Source organism: Sorex araneus, chromosome 10, assembly GCF_027595985.1.
Source record: "Sorex araneus isolate mSorAra2 chromosome 10, mSorAra2.pri, whole genome shotgun sequence".
Classification (NCBI taxonomy): Eukaryota; Metazoa; Chordata; class Mammalia; order Eulipotyphla; family Soricidae; genus Sorex; species Sorex araneus.
In genome coordinates, this window is record NC_073311.1 from 55093612 (window position 1) to 55114286 (window position 20675).

The 20675-nt window shown below is 40.3% G+C and overlaps 1 protein-coding gene across 3 annotated transcripts in view; it reads left to right on the top strand.

Annotated features, from left to right (window-relative positions):
- ATF7IP (activating transcription factor 7 interacting protein) overlaps positions 1-20444 on the top strand; it is a 95628-nt gene extending 75184 nt beyond the window's left edge. For all 3 annotated transcript variants that reach the window (XM_012933401.2, XM_004611303.2, XM_055118062.1), the window contains exons 10-15: positions 2807-2871; positions 7147-7225; positions 7684-7839; positions 9078-9263; positions 9953-10065; positions 15875-20444. In XM_012933401.2, coding sequence (XP_012788855.2) covers positions 2807-2871; positions 7147-7225; positions 7684-7839; positions 9078-9263; positions 9953-10065; positions 15875-16294 — 1019 coding nt within the window. In that variant the 3' untranslated portion in view covers positions 16295-20444. The remainder of the gene's footprint in view (positions 1-2806; positions 2872-7146; positions 7226-7683; positions 7840-9077; positions 9264-9952; positions 10066-15874) is intronic.
- Positions 20445-20675: the final 231 nt, after the last annotated feature.

Below are 20675 nucleotides of genomic sequence, written 5' to 3' on the forward strand. Positions count from 1 at the left end.
CCGGGTATGGCCTCAGAACAAAAGCAGGCAAAAAAATTCTCTGAGTATTTATTGACACATAACATGTATCTGTAAAATTTACCTTGTTTATGATCTCTGGTCATGGTGTTAGTCTGTATTTAATTATTTGACTCTTATTTTTGTATTTGAAATAGTCTTGAAATCATTATTAGTATTTAAAAACAATTAGAATTTAAAAACAAGTGCTATTCGTGTTTAAAAACAAAATTAACTACTTCTGTTATATTAGGCTTTTAACACTTGACACATGTAAATTACTTAAAAGATCTTCATTTTATCTAGATTACTTGCCTACATTTAAAAGAAAATTGTGAAAGACCAACTGTGTGTTGTTCAAGTATTAACTAGAATAAGCTTCTGTGAGGGGTCAGATGGATAGTACAGTAGCTGGGGTGCTTGCCTTGCACCTGGCTGAACCAGGTTCAGTCCCTGCGGGGAGAGATCCCTAAGCACAGAGTCAGGAATAAGTCAGGTGTGGCCCAAACACAAAACAGACAAAAAAGAGTAAAATCTTGTGAGGCCGTATGTTCTTTGATTATGCATTAATTCAGGGTAGTCCTAAGTCCCGTTAAGATAGGCATCTAGCTGGTTTGTCTTCTTAAAACCTAAGTTAAAGCTAGATAACCTTTATAGGTAGATTTGAGATGAAAGTTTAATATATCGTTCATGTGATAAACTTGTTACACAATTTAAAACTTTATAAATCCTACACTTAGGTTGTTATCCACTTAATATATCATAAAACCGAACTGGATGCATTTATATTTTCTTTATTGTATAGCTCCAAAAGTATATTTTCTATTTATAGTAGAATAAATATGTAACAGACTAATCTGAAATTTAGGATTCAGATCATAACTAATTTATTAATTTCTGAAAAATTGAATAGCTATATTATTCTAAAATCCTGCATACCTGTATTATTGTAAAAATGTACAAAACAATTCCTGTTCTCACTAGGTTCACAGTCACACTGGGAACTTGAGTATTAAGTCAGTAATTAATTATAAATATTCTGAGTGTTAAGAACATGCAGGTTTGTGTAAAAGATTATGAGAGATCTAGAAAAGTGTGAGATAATGAATGTGAAAATGGTGAGAAATAAAGTTACTAGGTTTTTTGCAGAGAGCATGTATGTTTGTGACATTCATGAACATTGATATAGTGAGGGCAGTGCTTTGGAGAGGATAAAAAGGAGATAAATCATAGGCAACCCTCACAGATGTGAGAGATGATATATATGAAAATCATTTAAAATTTTTTCATTCCATTCACTTTTGTATAATTATCATGCACTTATAGAGGAGTGGCAGTTAGAACAGTCTTAACTGGCTCTCCTGCGAAACTCCCTTGTGACTGGTAAAATGAAGGGCTCTTGTAAGAAAATTAAGGTTGTGTGTTTGTAGAAGATAAGTGTTTCTTACAATTTTTGATTTTATGTACTTAACCGTTTTTATGGACAAATTCTCAACTTAGTTTTATAAGTCATCCAAAGTGGAAAAAATTAAAACAAGAAACAATGAATATTGCATTGAGAATCAAGCAGTCCCTAGTAAAAGGGACACAGGCAGGAAGCAATATTTCCAGTATGAGAAGATGGTTCTTAGTGGACTTTGACTCTCAAATGTTGAATTAGTTTTTTATTAAGTAGTTTTAAGTAATACACTTTTTATATAAAAATAACTAAGCTACAAAGAGATAGTACAGTGGGTAGGTTGCTTGCCTTGTATGCTGAAGCCAACCTGGATTCAGTCTCTGGCATCCTGTATCGTCCCCTGAACACTGCTGGGAGTAACCACTGAGGATTGGTGGGTGTGCCCCCCCCCAAAAAAAACCTCCCAAAATCAAGATAATTTAAGTGGAATAGGGAAAAATGAAAAGGGCCGCCTGTTTGCTTCTTTAACTGTCTTAATGTGTAGATGTATATTTTAATTTACTTCTGATGTGCAGTTACATATCTCTATGGATATATGTAGTTCTATATAGTTTAATTTTTCAAAAGTGTGTTTGCATACACACATTTTACTACACACACACACACACACACACACACACACATATTTCACCTATGTGTGGGTCAGGCCTAGGCTGGGTACATGCCCTAAGTGCTATCCTATCTTCTGACCTCAAGCAGTATTATTTGACCAAGGATTTTTACAGAATTTAAGAATGAAATTAAAATGAAAATAAGAGCTTTAGAAAGCTCTTATTAATTAATTTAATGACCACATTATCACGGAGGAAGAACTCAACAGTGACTTTAGTAGACTTGAGGATATAAAATTTCTTAAGAAAGAAAAGTATACTCAGCTTATTCTCCTCTTGTTCTGGAAGTAACTTTCATGTAGGTTACTAGTGAAAAATTAATAGTGTGGACTGAAAGATGAGTACAGAATAAACATCTGTGACTGAATGACTGATACAATGCTTGGTTATTTTCCCAGAACCACTGTTTTTAATGAGTATTACATTTTTGCGATATAAAATTACTTTTCCTCTGAAAGCATAAAGTGTGGACATACTTCATTTTATTTAACAAGTTGCTTACGGTAGGACGTTTAAACTATGCACATCTTAAATTATTTCCCTAAGATATTTTTGAGGATAGATTTAAAATTTCCTGGTCTGTAAACATGTGACGTTTTTGTCTCTATTGTGAAATTTGCAGCTTTTAAAGATTTATAACAGTGGCTTATGACAGTTTTTGTCTATGAGAAACTCACTTGAATTGTGTATGTGAACCAGCTAACCCTTTCACATGATTTTTTGTTTTTTGACTTCTCAGAAAACCAGACAAGCAAAACAGTAGATTCTTCCGTTAATAAGAAAGCAGCTGATAGCACGTCGCAGGTAGGACTTCCCTTCTGTTCCAGAGTTGTCATCATCCTCATCCTGCTGATCGTCGAATTTCTCAAGCGGTCTCAGTAACATCTCCATTTGTCCTAGCCCTGAGATTTTAGAAGCCTCTCTTTAAAGAGGGGCTTCTATTCCAAAGTAAAATTCTCATTACAATTACAGTAGATTTCTATTTCTTTGCTACAGTAAATGTTCTTCTAAATCTGGTTTTTACAGCTACCCCAGTATTTTCAAGCAATTTCCATATGGTATTTGATGATAAATCTAGAGGGATTTTTTTTCTGTGTAATAATTCTCTTAAAAAATTGGTTCATTGTATTAACTAACTCCATGGATTGCATATTTATCAGTGTAGATCTTTGCTTTGCTATACTGTGAAGATAATCGTTATCTGCTCAGTTTCTTCCTGACCCATCTCTGTTGGGAGGTCTCGCAGGTTTTCTCACTCTTGTTCTCCCTTCTCCACACACTCGCTGAGGAATCAGTTTTTCACAGCTGATCAGAAATAACTGGAAAGAAAATCCTGGTATTTCTAAGTAGCTTATTAGCGTTTTTCCAGTCTAGGTATTTTTTATTTAAAATTTAATCACCCAGAAATTCTGTCAATTGATTTTTTTTTTCTATAACAATTTTACTTTTACTAATTACTTTGGCTGTAATTGACATCAAGAGTTACTAGATTGTTGGAGGGCTGGAGCACTAGTAAAGTGGGTAGGCATTTGCCTTGCATGCCGCCGACCTGGTTCGATCCCCAGAATCCCATATAGTCCCCCAAGCACCACCAGGAATAATTCCTCAGCGCAGAGCCAGAGCCAGGAGTAACCTCTGAGTTATTAAAATGAGCATATTAGTAACTTTATTCCATCATTTAAAAATGGTAGATCTTGTGTTGTTAAAACTTGGGGCTGGAGCGATAGTATAGCGGGTAGGGCGTTTGCCTTGCACGCAGCCAACTTGGGTTCAATTCCCAGCATCCCATATGGTCCCCTAAGCACCACCAGGAGTAATTCCTGAGTGCAAAGCCAGGAGTAACCCCTGTGCATCTCGGGGTGTGACCCAAAGAGAAAAAAACAAAAAAAATTCATTAATACCATAGCCACTAGTTTCTTATAGCCATTCAAATTTAAAATATTTTAACTACTAATTTTAAGTCTTGTATCATTAAAATTAGAAAATTACCTCTGTTACAGTAGCTTCATTTCAAGGCTTAGCAGTTTCTTAGACTAGTTGACCACCATGTGTTTGGGGGGAGATAATGAAATATTTACATCATTGCCAAAGCTTTATTGAACAGTTTATCAGCAGTGTGTATACTATAATGTATATTAACAGTAGAAACATGGAAATAAAATTGATTCATTGGTCAGGGGTATACTTAGTGACGGAATATTTGGTGACCCATAGTTTTATATCAGAAAAATTCAAATAAAATTTGCTTCTTATGTCTTAGAAAAGCTAAAACATCTTTTATTGCTCCACACTTTATGGGGTTTTAGAATTTAAATTATTTTACCTTGTACTGTGTAGCTGTCATAGTTGATGAAACACATTGTACCAATCAATCCAAAGGACACCTGAAACAGTAACTGCATCAACAGCAAGGAGATAGTGCAGTCAAATAGTAATAACTTGCAAAGGATATCTCATTCAGCTTAGAGGCAGAGGAATTCAATATCAGAGGTTAGGCGGATAACCTGATTCAGAAACGCCTGCTCAAAATAACAGTTTCAGCTTTGAATGTATGTCAGTTATATGAATACAGTAAGTACAGACATAATCATATATAGCATGGACATGAATAAAATGTTAGTAATATAGCATAACATAAATATAATGGAGTTACATGAACTATTAAAGAATTGTAAATCCATGTTTTGCAGGACCTAAATAATTTATTTTGTATTGCTTGTTATGAATAATCAGCAAAAAATAATCCAAAAACGTTTCCTTAGAGGAAAGTGAATGAAGATTGTTGTATTTTATCCTGGAGCCATTAAGCCCTTGTATAAGAGATTACAAACATGTTGTTAAAGGTTGAGTCGTGCTTATATATATAAATATATTGCTTATATATATTTATTTATTTTTCTTCCAAGATTAGTTGCCTTCTACTTTACACCCCATCAAATGTGGTGTATTACTCTTGGTATATCAGTGGTGTCTAGTATGAGATGTCGTGCAGCCACAAACACAGCTGTGCACTCCAGGAATTAAAAAAATTTTAAATAACGGTTATAGAGCAGAGGGTAACTGAATGGTGACTTTAGGGTCCAGAGGCATCTCTGTGGTGTGTCACTCTGGGTTGCTTTCTTCTGAGAGATTTATTTCTGAGTCTCTGGATCAGGGCCATTAACGAGCTTATATGACAACAGAGCAGTCTGTGGGCATGACTCCCACAGGCTAGACAGGGAGATGGGGTGAGGGGAGGTCACCCATTCTCGACTCCATGTGATCCTGGAGATTTGAGTCACAGGTCTGGCAGACCTGGGTTTTTCATCAGATTCACTCATAGGTTACACTTCTCCGAGGCTTCTGGAAATCCGCCGTAAGCATGGCAGAGATTCATTTGTGGAGGTTTTCGACTGCAGGGTCTCTGTCGGGTGGGGAACTCACTCACCCACCTCTGGGTTGCCCTGAATGAGACAGCCTGGTGCTGGGTCTGGGGACATCTCTACGGTGCTCTCTCAGTCTTTTGAAGAGCCTGGTTATTTATGAATATATTATTTCTCTCCCTCCCCCCTTTTTTTGAATTGAATCACCGTTAGAACAGTTACAGAGTTTTCCAATTTAAGTCTTGGTCATACAATGATCAAACACCCATCCCTTCACCAGTGCATATTTTCCACCACCAAGAACCCGAGTATACCCCCATCCCACTCCTCCCCCTGCCTGTGTGGCAGATGACTTCCACTCCACTTTTTGACAGAAGACCCACCATTATTATTTGGAATAATTCAGTATTTTGACAGAAGACCCACCATTATTATTTGGAATTTACCCCCAACAATCAGACCTGTTGAAAAGGCATCATAAGAGGGGCTGGAGCAATAGCACAGCGGGTAGGGCATTTGCCTTGCACGCGGCCGACCTGGGTTCGATTCCCAGCATCCCATATGGTCCCCTGAGCACCGCCAGGAGTAATTCCTGAGTGCAGAGCCAGGAGTAACCCCTGTGCATCGCCAGGTGTGACCCAAAAAGCAAAAAAAAAAAAAAAAAAAAAAAAAAGGCATCATAAGATAATTTGTTTTCTATTGGTGATTCTGGAGAGTATATGATGATTTTGGAATTCTGATATTTTAGTAATAAGTCTGGAGGGATTTCTGCCAAAAGCTGTTGGGTTCCGGGATTGGTTTGTCTGCCTCTGGGCTCATGGCCATTCAGAAGCCAGGAGCTGTTGGTGGGCGGCAACTCGGGGCCTCGTCAGGGCAGGGAGAGGGGCCGGTTCCACCTTGCATCCCTTGAGGCTCCGCATGTCACATCACTGCAGTTTCATACCTGGCTGTCCAGTAGGCTCTGAAAAGGTGGCAGCCACTGTGCCTCCAGGGAGAAAGGGCAGAAGGGACAAACACCTTTCCCCACCCAGGGTGGCACGGAGTCGTAGTTTAATGCTCAGTCCAGATGCATTTCTGCCAAAAGCCGCAGGGTTCTGAGATTGGTTTGTGTGTCTCTGGGCTCATGGCCATTCTGGAGTCAGGAGCTGTTCGTGGGTGGCAACTCGGGGCCTCATTGGCCTACCCCCCCCCCCCTTCTTGTTGTTGTTATGTGATTTAAAAATTTTTTTAATTACATTTTTGATGGTTTCAGATAGTGTTGAAGTTGGTCAGATTAGATGTTAATTGACATTAACTCACAACCAATCATTTTTAAAAAAATGATTTGAGGTCATTTTGTGTAATGTAATTCTAGGTATTTGGCATTTTTATGAACACTTAATCGGGCCTTATAGACTAGGTTAGTTATTTTGGCTATTAAAAAGTGAATGGTTTTTGTGTCTAATCGTTTAAAGCGCCAGGTCATGTTAATAAGCTCTCTTCAGTTGACAACTTAGTTTTAAAAATAACTTACAAAAGTTTTTTAGTGAAGTTACTTCATTTTTCACTGTTTTCGTTTTACACAATAGATATTTAGCTCAGGAGTAATTCTGCCACTCTGTCCAAGGAAATCCATTTAGGGGTACAGATGGACTAGGCTACGTACCTTATTTTCCTGCAGTGTCGCTTTCTGTCTGCCAGAGTTTCCTTTGCAAAATGCAGGTGTTTTGTTTTCCAGAGTGGAAAAGCCTCTAGCAGTGATTCGGGTGGTGTCATTGATCTCACAATGGATGATGAAGAGAGTGGAGCGTCACAAGGTACTGAAATAAAGGCACTTGCATTAAGGAATACTTCGGTGCCATTTTCCCTCCTAATCCCATGTAATCAATGATAAGAGGTCTCCAGCATTATGATTAATATATTTGTGGGTCCTTGTAAAATGAGCGGTGTTTGTGTTCCAATTTAAAAAAATAAAAATAACTTTAGGGATGTAGTAGTATAGTGTTTGCATTCTGGTTTAAAAAAAAACAACTTTAGGGATATAGTAGTATAGCACTTGCCCCCAGTTTTTGAGACCTCAGTTTAAGGCCCAGCACCGCAATAAATGATAGTAAAATGGAAAGAATACCTGGAGTATAAGAAGTGCTAGAGAACATGAGCAGTCAGAATAACATTTAGCTTAGCTTAAATGGCACTATTTCCCTTGTGGTCCTGCATTAACTCTGTCTGATTTTGCTCTTTCAGTAATCATAATGCCTTCCTTTTACCTGAACAGAGCCTAAGAAGCTGAGTCATGCCCCAGTGTCCACCATGAATTCTTCTCAGCCTGTGTCTCGACCGCTGCAGCCCATCCAGCCAGCCCCACCTCTTCAGCCATCAGGGGTGCCGACAAGTGGACCTTCCCAGACAACCATACACTTGTTGCCCACTGGTAAAGTCTGCTGAGCCATTGAGCTGCAACTCTGTTGATGCCCACAGTGAAGGATGCAACACCCATTGAGTGGAAAGATAAGACAGGAAGTGAAGCGTAGTTCCGCTCTTATGTTCTTAGTTTTGATTGGCCTGACACAGCTATCAGGAGACAGACATATTTTACAGGCTACCTCTAGACGCTGTGAATTGGACTCTGAGTGTGAAGCCGAAGGAAGATTATCAGGACAGTTTGTTGTCTTTATAAAATAACCCAGTGCTTACAGATGATCTGAAAATTGCTACTATAAAAAGCACTTTTTCCATTAAGGAAAACATTGAGTTCACCCTTGATGTTAGCCAGAAAAGTCAAGATAAGTCACCAGATTTAGATGTTTTAGGGAGAACTATCCTACATACGTGTGCATTATCGATAATAAAATGGGAAATAAAAAGATGAAGAGCAAACTGCTATTGATATACTCCCTTCCCTTTAAGAGGCTGACACTGAAAGTTACAGTCTGTAAACACTGAGCATTCTTTAGTAAAGAAACCCTTTTCATCCTTGTTGGAGCCAGCATTCACTCCCAGATTGGTTTTATTATAGGATTTATTTTTCCATATGAAAGTAGCTTTTAATTTTATAGTTAACCATATTTATAAGATGATTCTCTTTGCAGAGTTATTAATAAGAAACTGTTAACTCCTATAATCATTGTTGTAGTTTCATGTTTCCAGTGAACATTTAGGACTCATTTTTTAGATCTGTATTAATATTCCTTAAAGCGATATTTTTTAAATGGATGTTTTATTGCTTTGAATTAGAGATTGTTTCACTGAGGGAAGCGCCGTTTGCAGCAGTCAGCCGGATCTTTGAGCCCTGGGTTATAGTTCTCGTTTGACTTATATCCATTGATAGGAAGCCAGGGAGACTGAGATGTCTAGTCTGCTAAGAGCTTCATAGCAGAGTGAAGAGGGAAACTTTGCTTTAAAAGGCTGTCCTCAGGCCTACGCATTGTTTTTCTGCACATGCTTACTTGCTGGTCAGTGTGGAGTGGGCAGGCCTGCACCACGGCCAGCTGCTCTTTCCTGCCCAGTGCCTTGCTAGAGCTCTGAGGGCTGGCCCTCTAATTCTCCTTGGATAAGATTACGGAAGGGGATTCTCGTTCCGATTTCTTTTCTTTATATAGGTTTTGTGCAAAGTTAGTTACGTTTAGCAGAGAATGTACTGCATTAACCTATTTTCCTTTTCTGCGTCAGCTCCAACTACCGTGAATGTAACACATCGCCCAGCAACTCAGGTGACCACCAGACTCCCTGTTCCAAGAGCTCCTGCCAACCACCAGGTGGTTTATACAACGCTGCCGGCGCCATCGGCCCAGGCTCCCCTGCGCGGGGGAGCGGTTATGCAGGCGCCTGCGGTGCGGCAGGTCAATCCCCCAAATAGTAAGAGGCTCTTTCTTGTCTCCGGTATCATTTCTGTGGAGTTGGAGTGATGGGTGGTGACATTTGAGTTAGCAAAAAGTGCTTGCAGTATCATTAAAACTATTAATTCATTTTTCTTATGTGAAAAAAATGAAAGGGACAGTTGAGGTTCCAGAGCAGGCATATGCCCCGTACGCGGCCAGTCCGGGTCCGGTCCCCAGCACCCCATAAGGTCCCCAAGCCCTGAGTGCAGAGCCGGGAATAAGTTCCAAACACCACTGGGTATGGCCCAAACATTTCAAAGAAAAAAAGAAGACAGAGAATTTGTGGTCCGTGTGCTGTCTGCAGGTCAGCTCTAGTAATGGCCTATATCATCACAGAACACCCTTTTTGACCTTGGTCTGCATTCTGCTGGGTTAAGTTAACTTGCTCGTTAAGGCAGTGGGAACGGTCAGTTGGGACTTAGTTTAGGTGGTGGAAATAATGATACAATTGAGACTTGAGTTGATGAAAGTGCTTTTCTGGTTGTTAATTTCATATAACATTTATTGCTTTATCATGTGCAGATGATGCTTTGGTTGTTTTTGCTCTTGTAGGGCACAAATCGTTTTCCTTTCGTATTTTAAAGACCTTGCTTTACTGCCTTCAAATGTTGAGTCAGTCTTGGCCAGGTTTAGAATCGAATTCTGACTTTGTTTCTTGTTGCACAGGTGTCACAGTTCGAGTGCCTCAAGCAACTACGTACGTTGTCAACAATGGCCTGACCCTGGGCTCAGCAGGACCTCAGCTCACCGTGCATCACCGGCCACCCCAAGTGCATACTGTAAGCTCAGGGAGTTCTCAGGCGCACACTGGCAAAATGACTCTGTTTCAGACTTTTGTCTTTAAGCTTCTTTTATCAAAAGGAAACAGCAGTTCTTCTGTTTTTAACAACAGAATTATTTTATGGAAATAAATTTTATATTATTACGAACTAACTGAAAAATAGGATTCTTCCACCCCGGAGAGCCCGGCAAGCTATGAGAGTATCTTGCCCGCACGGCAGAGCCTGGCAAGCTCCCTGTGGCATATTCGATATGCCAAAAACAGTAACAGCAAGTCTCACAATGGAGACGTTACTAGTGCCTGCTCAAGCAAATCGATGAGCAACGGGATGACAGTGACAGTGATATGAACTAACGTTCTTGGGATGATGATCATTGAAGATTGCTGAGTTTGGGGGTGTGTTTTGTTTTGGAGAAATACCCAGTGGTGCTGGGTTTCCGGGCCTGACTCTTCCTGACCCATTGCTCATGGGACTGTCTGGTGCTGGGGGTCGAACCCAGGCTCTCCTGCTCTCCCCTCTGAGCTGTTTATTCACTTGGGCCAGTATCATTGACTTTTGCTTGTGGCCCTGTAGACTGTGTAGGAGAGCTCACAGGTGAGACAGGTGAAGTGGAAGGATAGAAGAGTGGGACCACAGAGGTGGCATACATGTTAGAGTGTATGTAGCATGTGTCTGAACCCAGTTTGGGCCCTGGCACAACTTGATTTCCCCAAGTGTGGCCATGGAGGCCCCAGGCACGGTGGTCCCGTGGCCCTGAGCACTGCCCCTTCGGCCTGGCCTTCAGATGGCTACTCTGTTTAAAATGGACTTAGTTTTGCTGGTAGTTGCCTCGGGCCCCTGAGCACTGCTTCAGAGGCCCTCAAAGGAATAAAAAAAATAGTATTTTATTTTTAATTATTTATTTATAATTTTTGTTTTGGTTTTTGGGTCACACCTGGCGATGCACAGGGGTTACTCCTGGCTCATGCACTCAGGAATTACCCCTGGCGGTGCTCGGGGGGGACCATATGGGATGCTGGGACTCGAACCTGGGTCTGCAGCATGCAAGGCAAACGCCCTCCCTGCTGTGCTATCACCCCAGCCCCAAGAATAGTATTTTAGAAGTGTTTTGTGTGCACTTTGTTTCCCTCAAAACCTTATTGTCTATGCTTTATTGCCATCACTTTTTTAAAAAATAATTCATTATTACTGGGACTCATTTGTTAAGAGTCAGTAAAAAACAAGGATTTGTCTCTGATTTAGCCTCTGAAACAATTCATCGCATCCTGTGACGTGACTTTAAGTACTTGGTTCGTGCGTACCAAGTAACATGTAAATGGATGTGCGTAACATGTGCGTAACATGTAAATGGATGTGCAAGCTTTGTGAGGGAGAGCAGATGAGGAAGAGGCTGATAACCACTTTTTTTTTTTAAGCATTCATAATAATGCTCAGCAGCCACTGAGCACTTCCTTTGTGCCAGGCACGCTTCACATACTCGGTCCTCATACTGGAATCCTTCAGGTAGCCTTGCTCTCTTTTTTATTATAGATAGGGCACAGTCATAACCATGGCCTAAGGTCAAACCCATCTTTCCAGCTTATGAGCCTATGCCTAACTTTTTATTGTCCCATTATTATGAAAAAATTTCAGATGGCTACTCTATTTAAAATGCATTGGAGTGTTCTAGGATTTAAAGTGCTCTCTGCAAGATAAATTACAGATAAGGCACTCTTGCGTGTTTTGCACATATTGCCTAATATAATTCTTAAGACCTTATGAGGATTACTTTTCCTTTGATAGAAAAAGGGTAATATGTCGCAGCGATGTTACTCAGTGTCATTTCCCAAAATCTGTCAGGGACAGAATCACTTTAGAACTCAGCCCTGCAGAGTGGTTTTTAGAGCACTTTGATCTGGCCCTGTTAGGGTAGAGGGCAAGTGCTCCGTTACTATTGCTTGCAGCTAAGGAAAAAATATTTCATTCTAAATTACTTCAAAAATATATCTCAAAAGTCTTTGACTTTACATTAAAGTTCTATAATTATAATCTGATTATCCATCCTAGTACTTCCCTGATGGTTTTTTTGGCCACACTAAGTGGTCCTTAAGACTTCCTCCAGGGACCACTCCCGGCAGCGCACAGAGACAGTGAGGGACCCCTGGAGCAGGCAGGAAGGTGCCCTACCTGCTGCACCATCTCTCTGGCCCTGCCCCATGCCCCTCTCCCACCCCCACCCCCACCCCCACCAGAGCTTTTGTGTTTCAGGGGCCATGCCTAACTGCGAAGGGCTCATTCCTAGTTCTGAGCTCAGGGATCACCCCTGGCAGTGCTTGGGGGACCATCTGGGGTGCCAGGGATTGAACCCTGCTTGGCCCTGCGCGAGGCCAGCGCCCTACCTGCCGTGCTATTGCTCCGGCCTCCACCAGAGCTTTTTTAAAAAAGGGGGTTTTAAGTGTGTTGTCTTGTAGCTTCATGACTCGGAGGTGAGACCTTTCAGATTTTTGTTTTGTTTGCAGAGCTCAGGATGACGGTGCTCAGGAGCCCTTCTCCCTGCCCCTGCTCGAGGGTCGCCCTCGGGAGCGGAAGGCACCGTGTGGTGTCAGGGCTCGATCCCCGGGCTCCAGCATGCAGGGTCTGCACTCCAGCCTTTTGAGCTATCTCCCGCTCCTCAGATTTTATTTTCGTGTAATTAAAAATGTTTTTAGGTGAAAATTTTCACACAGGCATATAAAAGTAGACTGTTTCACCACTTAACCCTTTTACATAGTTGTCAGCACAGAGTCCTTTTTATTTCCTCTGTGGGCCTGCCCACTTGCAGCCCCTGTTACACTGGACTGTTTGAAGCAAACTCCTGATGCCATATTACTGAATCTATATACAACGTTGATAAAGATCTCTGCCGCAGTTGCAGAGATTAAACAATAACTCCGAAGTTTTAGCTTGTTTGGGATAAAAGTTAGAGTTTCAGTAACCAGAAGGGAGAAGCCATTGAAGTTGCTGTTACAGCTTCTTAAATTCCTGCCTTCCCTGCACTCGGTTCATGACTTCAGCTGTCTCCTCTTAGGTCTCAGTGAGATTTTATTTTGTGCTACTAAGTGGTTAAGTCATTTCAGGAAAGAGCAATTTTGAGAGCGGGAAAAACAGCAACATGGGCCAATGTTAAGTCCACCTTAGTTTCACATGCCTTTTTTTTCCCCCTTTTTTTAATCCACACTGGGCGATGCTCAGGGCTTACTCATGGCTCTGCACTCAGGAACACTCTCGTGGGCTTCAGGAGCCATCTGAGGTGCCGGTAATTGAACTCAAGGTGGCTGTGTGCAAGGCAAGCACCTAGCACTATGCTGTCTCTTCAGCCTCCAGCTTTGGGTGTTTTAAAATTTTATATTTCTTTCCTCCTAGCTTAACTTTAACTTTTAAACTCTGGATTGTACCTTTTTTATGGCATTAAATTTCTAGAAAATACAATTACGGGGCTGGAGCGATAGCACAGCGGGTAAGGCGTTTGCCTTGCACGCGGCCGACCCAGGTTCGAATCCCAGCATCCCATATGGTCCCCTGAGCACCGCCAGGAGTAACTCCTGAGTGCAGAGCCAGGAGTAACCCCTGTGCATTGCTGGGTGTGTCCCAAAAAGCAAAAAAAAAAAAAAAAAGAAAATACAATTACAATTACATTTATGAATTTGAACTTTTTTACAATTACATTTATGAATTTGAACTGTATATCTTCTGAGATTATTCAGGATAATCTTTTTAGGTTCTTAATATGTGCAGCTTAATATGGGTACTAAGGTTTGAGGAGGCATGCAGATTGAAGAGTTATTAGCCAGAGAATTGCAGGGTTAAGGGCGCTGCCCTTGCATGCAGCTGATCTATAGGTGCTGCATAGGGTCTCCTGAGCACTGCTAGAAAGGGTCCTTGGGCGCAGTCAGGAGTAAGCTCTGAGCACAGCTGGTGTGACCCTAAGTGTTCTCATTAACCGTTACTGAAGTATCTAGTTAGTGTGATGAATTATTTAATGAAATGCACAGTCAAGCGCAGTTTTGCCAATGAAGTTCAGTTAAATACTTCTATCTAAAGTCACTGAGCTGGGATAGTTCACGTGAATAAAAAGATGACTCTTAAGACTATTTTCTAGATTTTGCTTTCATGCTTTTAAAAATTATCATCTAAACTTAATCTTAATCCCCACAATAACCAGTGCTGGTCAGATGAATTTGACTTCTGTGTTTAGTGTCTATGCTTTTTCATCATCTGGCTTTTACTCATCCCTCTGAGTATTTTTTCTTCCATACAGACCCTGTTTCTAAGTAAATATTTGTTTTGCCTGTGAATCTTCTAACTTTGCTATTTTCATGCTTTACCCATTGGTAAAGCTGTTCCCTGCATTTCCAAATGCTGTCTTTTATGCTCACTTTTTTTTTTAACTTAGTTAAAATTTTTTTTTATTTATTGAATCACCGTGAAAAGAGTTACAGAGCTTTCGGGTTTAAGTCTCAGTCATACAATGATCAAACACCATCCCTTCATCAGTGCACATTTTCCGCCACCAAGGACCCCAGTATACCCTCCATCCCACCCCTTTCCCTGCCTGTGTGGCAGATGATTTCCGATTTACTCTGTCTCTCTACTTTGATTACTTATATTCAGTATTTTGACAAAAGACCCACCATTATTATTTGGAATTTTTCCCCCAACATTCAGACCTGCCGAATATACATAATAAGATAATTTGTTTTCTATTGCTGATTATGAAGAGCATATGATGGATTGCGGCCACGCGATTTTGGAATTCTGATATTTTAGTAATTAAGTCTGGAGGGATTTCTGCCCAAAGCCGCTGGGTTCCGAGATCAGTTTGTGTGCCTCTGGGATCATGGCCGTTAAGGAGCTTGATAAGTAGCCAGAGGAGCCGTTCGTGGGCGGCATCTCTGCATCTCCTTGGGGCGGGGGAGAAGGGCTGGTTCCTAGGCTCACTTTTATTTTATTTTTATTTTTATTTTTTTTAATTTTTTATTTTTTTAAATTTTTAATTAATGAATCACCATGAGGGTACAGTTACAGATTTATTTATTTTTATTTTATTTTTTTTATTATTTTTTTAAAATTTTATTTTATTAAATTACCGTGTGGAAGATTACAATGCTTTCGGGCTTAGGTCTCAGTTATACAATGCTGAAACAACCATCCCTTCACCAGTGCCCATATACCACCACCAAAAAAAAAACCCACACAGTACACCTCCCATCCCGCCCCTAGGCTCACTTTTAAATGGCGCCTTTGTTGTGTAGGCTGACAAATAGCAATACACTGTACACGTTTTATACATTTAGTTCGTATTTCAGTACACAATTAGCATTTAATGAACTGCTGTAAGAAAGGTTGGGAATGTAGTTCACTTCTTTTGTTTGTTCAGTTTCTGGGAGCCAACTCACGTGCACACACATGTAGTCAGTACAGGAGAAGGAAGAATATGCTGTTGTCTTGACATGGGAAAACACTCGACAAATGCAAGTATAAGGGGTGCTCAGATTTCCTGTGAGACTTGCAGTATTGTTAAAGTATACCAGTGGGGATTTGGAGCATAGAGTCGAACGTTATTTTGTTAGAAGTGGATGATCATTTTAGTTTCTGTCAAGATGATGTTCTGGCAACCAGGGCTTTTATTTCACAAGGGAAACTTCTGTTTTAGATCTAGGAAGTAGAGGAGTAATCTCAGCCAACCCTGTCAGATTTGCTGTGATATTTGGTATTTCCCAGTAAGATGTTTGTTTCTGTATAACGGTGAGGAGATTGTGAGTCTCAACCCCTGCTCTTGTCTCGCTAGGAGCCGCCCCGCCCCGTGCACCCAGCACCCTTACCGGAAGCCCCGCAGCCACAGCGCCTGCCCCCAGAAGCTGCCAGCACGTCTCTGCCTCAGAAGCCACACTTGAAGTTAGCGCGCGTCCAGAGTCAGAATGGCATTGTCCTGTCCTGGAGTGTCCTAGAGGTGGATCGCAGCTGTGCCACCGTGGATAGCTACCATCTCTATGCTTACCACGAGGAACCCAGTGCCACTGTGCCCTCGCAATGGAAAAAGATCGGGGAGGTAAAGGCACTCCCCTTGCCCATGGCATGCACTCTCACCCAGTTTGTATCTGGCAGCAAATACTACTTTGCCGTACGAGCCAAGGATATTTATGGACGTTTTGGACCTTTCTGTGATCCTCAGTCAACAGACGTGATCTCCTCTTCCCAGAGCAGTTAAACCCTGGAGCCTTCCTTCCTCTTTCCGAAGTTCCATTTTGGGGTCTTGTTTTAATCTTGTGCATGATGCTCATTGTAAATCCACATTGTGCAAGATTTCTTGGACAGATGTATATATACACTACATTTGTTTATAATCAGAAGTAAAATAAACTCTGCCCATAAAGCAAGAATCTCTTCCTGGACAATTCAAGCTTCAAGGTTTTAAGATGTAAATGTGCACCTTGCTTTAGTTTTGAGGTTAAGGAATACGTGTGGGTGTTTGTGTGTGTTCTTCCCTATTTATATGTCTATTGCAGTGGAATCTTCCATTTTCATTCTCAAGTTTACCTCTCTTCCAGTATGAAGTAAGTAGATGATCAAAGGGTCTGAGTGAGGTATATAACTGGCCTGATTCTGTTAGTAAGGAATCTGTCTGTAGGTTCAGAGTGATCTAAACTGAATTTAAACAAAACCCAAAGAAATAAAGTTAAAATTATCTCATAGTTTAAATAGTTAATTTGAACACAGGAAAGGATCTTTTCATCTTTTCTTTTGTCTCTTCTGGGTTGTTAGGTTTAAAAAAAAAAAAGATCTTTCACAGCCCTTCCTTTTCCTAATCTGGCTTTTACATTTATTTTGTGCCTTAAAGATTAACCACAAATATAAGCAGGGCCATTTGCCCATTGTTGTTTACTCTTCCCTTTCAGCCTTTCACCTTTGTCTGTCCTTCCTCTTCCCCCAAATCGAGCACACTCCCCTCAAGGGGATTTAAACCAAGGCTTTTATATATGTGTATATATATCCATCACTACATTTCATTCCAAAATCATGACTTGCTATTTTATTCTAACAATATAAATACTTTTATTTTTGGTCACTATTTTAAATTAGCTGTGTGTAAAGTAGACCAAGATAAGACCATATTGTGTAAGAAAACTTTCCTTCACACATATTTTAGTATCTATATTGCACACTGTGTTAGGTTAGGAAAGCAGTTCTGCTTTGTCACCCAGAGCATTCTTTTCAAAGGAAGCAAGGAGTAAAATTCACAAAATATAGTGAGCTAACTTATCAAAGGGAAAGCTTCATTTCCTCTATTCTTATTTCATTCTTCCTGTTTAACCTTTTAACTTTGTTTCTCTGGTGCCAAGTTTTCTCTGATTTACCCTAGGTAGAATTTACCCTTTGGGTAGAATGTGCTTTCTGGGGTCATGTTGTATGGCAATTAGATAAAACTTTGTATGCATCTCTGTTCCAAATTTAACTGAGGTCTTGGAGTACCAGTGATACAGGTGTCTGGTGGTTGTTTGAGAGTGAATAGACTCGGTCAGGGCAGCTGGGGTGTGTATATATATGCACGTGTGCATAATCCCATCACTACATGCTGGGTGACTGTGGTTGGGAATGTTTAAAGGTGTTCATGGAGTTTGTGAAATAGCTTTTCAGATCTTCTTCCCTTAACCATATTTGAATTCTTTTTCCTGCCTTCTCAAAATAAATTAGGACTTAATTTCTCCTGGAATTGCAGGAGGAAGCTATCCCTTCTGTTCATGCTGCTTTGTTTGCAACTTTGATGGCTTGAAATACAAAGCGTTTGAGTGATCAAGACACTTTGTGGAGAGACTTTCAGTGGTCAGAGTACTCTTACTTTAGGCGTGAAGTTTCACTGATGCTAAAGAAAGCTTGTGGATTGCCAAAATGTCAAGGCTCCCACCAAATCTTCTTTTCACTCTCAGAAAACGAGACCCCAGAGAATTAAACTATTTAGGCATCAAATTTGCCAGCCATGTAGATGTTACTTATTCCAGGACTAATGATGGGAAAGAAATTGCCAATGTCACGCCAATGAAAATTTCGAAAAGGAGCAGCTGCTGCTCCTCCAGCTGTGTGAGCACTGTCCGGACGGCCTGTGTGAGCGGTCAGTGTACACTGTGTGTTTCTCATCCTTGGCGACAGAGAAGAGAGCCCGCCCGCGGTTGAGATTGTTCTTCGTTACGATCATGTGATAACAATTTGTTTACCTAGCCTGAGGGATTCCCTTGATGAGCATTTTTACTTATATTCACTGGTCTTTTTTTTTCTTTCAAAGCTTCAGAGCATTATTTAATCAGGTGAAGAAAGCCCAATAGCGCGAATATAGTTTATTATTTTAACCTAAATTGTGTTTTCTGTTAAAAGAAAAATTCTCAACTTGTAAATTTCCAAATAAGTTTATTACTGCAAAATAAGACTGTGTTCCAGATGGTGGAAGGAAGGTACAAAGAGAGGTTGTATGATTATTTGAGGGGGGAAAAAATAGAAGATGACGTCCTTGAATTAACTGCCATAAGAGGCAGCATCTCTAGTGGAGCTTACTGGAAGGTGAAGCTAGAACTCTAGGCTTTTATTTGGGGGCAGGTTTTCATGTTGATGAGCACTTGGTTATTTTCAGTCTGTTTCTTTGGGAAGAAAGAATGGAGACTCAAACTAGTAATAGTGACTGATGTAGACTTGTTCATAGCAGTTCACACTCCGCGGTACCTTTTTTATTTGAGGCACCTTTTCACAAAGTATTAAAATAAGCTTGCATTGGGGAATGCAAGCGTGTTACATTTTTAGCCTGACAATATTTGTATTGCCTTCTTGGAAATCTGGGAAACTTCTGATATTTCACCCTGAAATGCAGGATATTGTGTGGCATTTGAAGGTAACGATGATGTTGGTTACTCTCTACTTTGCACTTTGTCAGAGTAATTTCACCCTGTTTTAAGCGTGAGTAAGCCTCTTCTAAAAATTATGTTCTTGCCAGTAAATTTATAAATTACATGCAAAGATAACATCTGATGTTAACTGTTAACTTTTTGAGGTTACTGTTTCCCTCGGTTTCTCTGGACTCACTTTTTTAAAAATACGCAGAATGCTGTGTACTGTTTAACATAGTAGACCTTTATGAGAGACGCAAAGAGTGATAATGTTTAAAGTGAATATTGGGATACCGTTTGCCTCAGAGTGGTGTTCCCCACTCTCCCTGTCCCCATTGCCAGACAAGAAATGAAAGGTTTGATTTTTTTTTTTTTCTAATGACCTAAAGCAAGGAATTTACGATTTTAGGTACATCTTTCTGCAGAACTCCTGGAGCCAGCCGCGCCCTACGGTTCTCTTATTGTATTGAATAAGTGTTGATTTAGTTTTCGTTGTTTGCTTTTTTGGCTTATGTTCTTTAAATGATCATTTATGCAGCAAGGTGAGTGTTACTATTTGCATGATATGCATTTATCTTGTTCCACAAATTTTCCAGTACTGTACAAGAATAACAAAATATGCCTGTGGAATCTATCACTTTGATACACTGTGATCTTAGCACAGTAGAGTAATGCAAAAACCTTACAAGTGTTTTCCCAACCTTCCTTCCTGGGCTGTTTCGGTATGCTAGAATTTGTTTATCATTGACTAATCATTGGATTGTTTTATTCTAATTTCCAGAGAACCATGTTCCAGTATTAGATTATTACATGTAACTATCTAAAAACCAATGTATGATTCTGCTGTCCTTTCCACTTAATTGAGCAAACAGTCCCCAAATCCTCCACAAATGCCCAAGCCCCTTTTATACTTTGGGACAAAAAAAAAAAAGCAATTCTCAATTCTCACGAGGTATTTTACTAGTGTGTCAGACTTAACTAATTCTCGAAACTTACTCCCCTTGAGCCAGCCAGCAGTGGGGAAAGAAAGGACAATATAAACACATGTTCTGTCTTAAAATACCTTCTTTTTTTTTTTTGTAGTCAGTTAAGTATGCATCATTTATATTTAAATGCTGTCTTTTTTAAAGGTTTTATTTGTAAATAAGGTAACTGGGCAATCAGAAACCTTTTGGGGAATCTTGGCTTTAGTATTTTATCAGCCATTTAAAAATTAAATATAAAAATAAATCCTTTGTGGGAAACTTGCATCCTGATTTTTCTTTCTTGCAGTTGAAAGTGTAAATAATAAGACAATGTAAGACCTAATGTCTAATATAAAGTGGGCTATCGCAAGTTGCCCTATTTTTATTAGGTTTTGAAGGTTTTGTGGTTATTTTCTTTTTTTAAATGTACGGTAGAGTGGTGTCTGTATAAGTGTTAACTGTAGTGGGATTTTGTCCAACAGGCCTGAAATTTATACTTTGAAATAAACTACTGGGTTTGTAACATTCTGTGTGCTTTTCGATTCATTCTGATGATTCCTAGCCCGGGTTGGTTGCTGGTCTGTGCAGTGACTTGGCGCCACCATCACACAGGCGGCTCATCCACTGTTCACTTTGGAAAAAGGTGTTCGGGGACTCGGTCGCTGTCTTGATTTTACCTAATGAAACACCTTAGGTGGTAGACCAGGAGGGTGGTGACTCAACGGGTGCCTCTTGGTGAGTAGAAAAGCTCCTG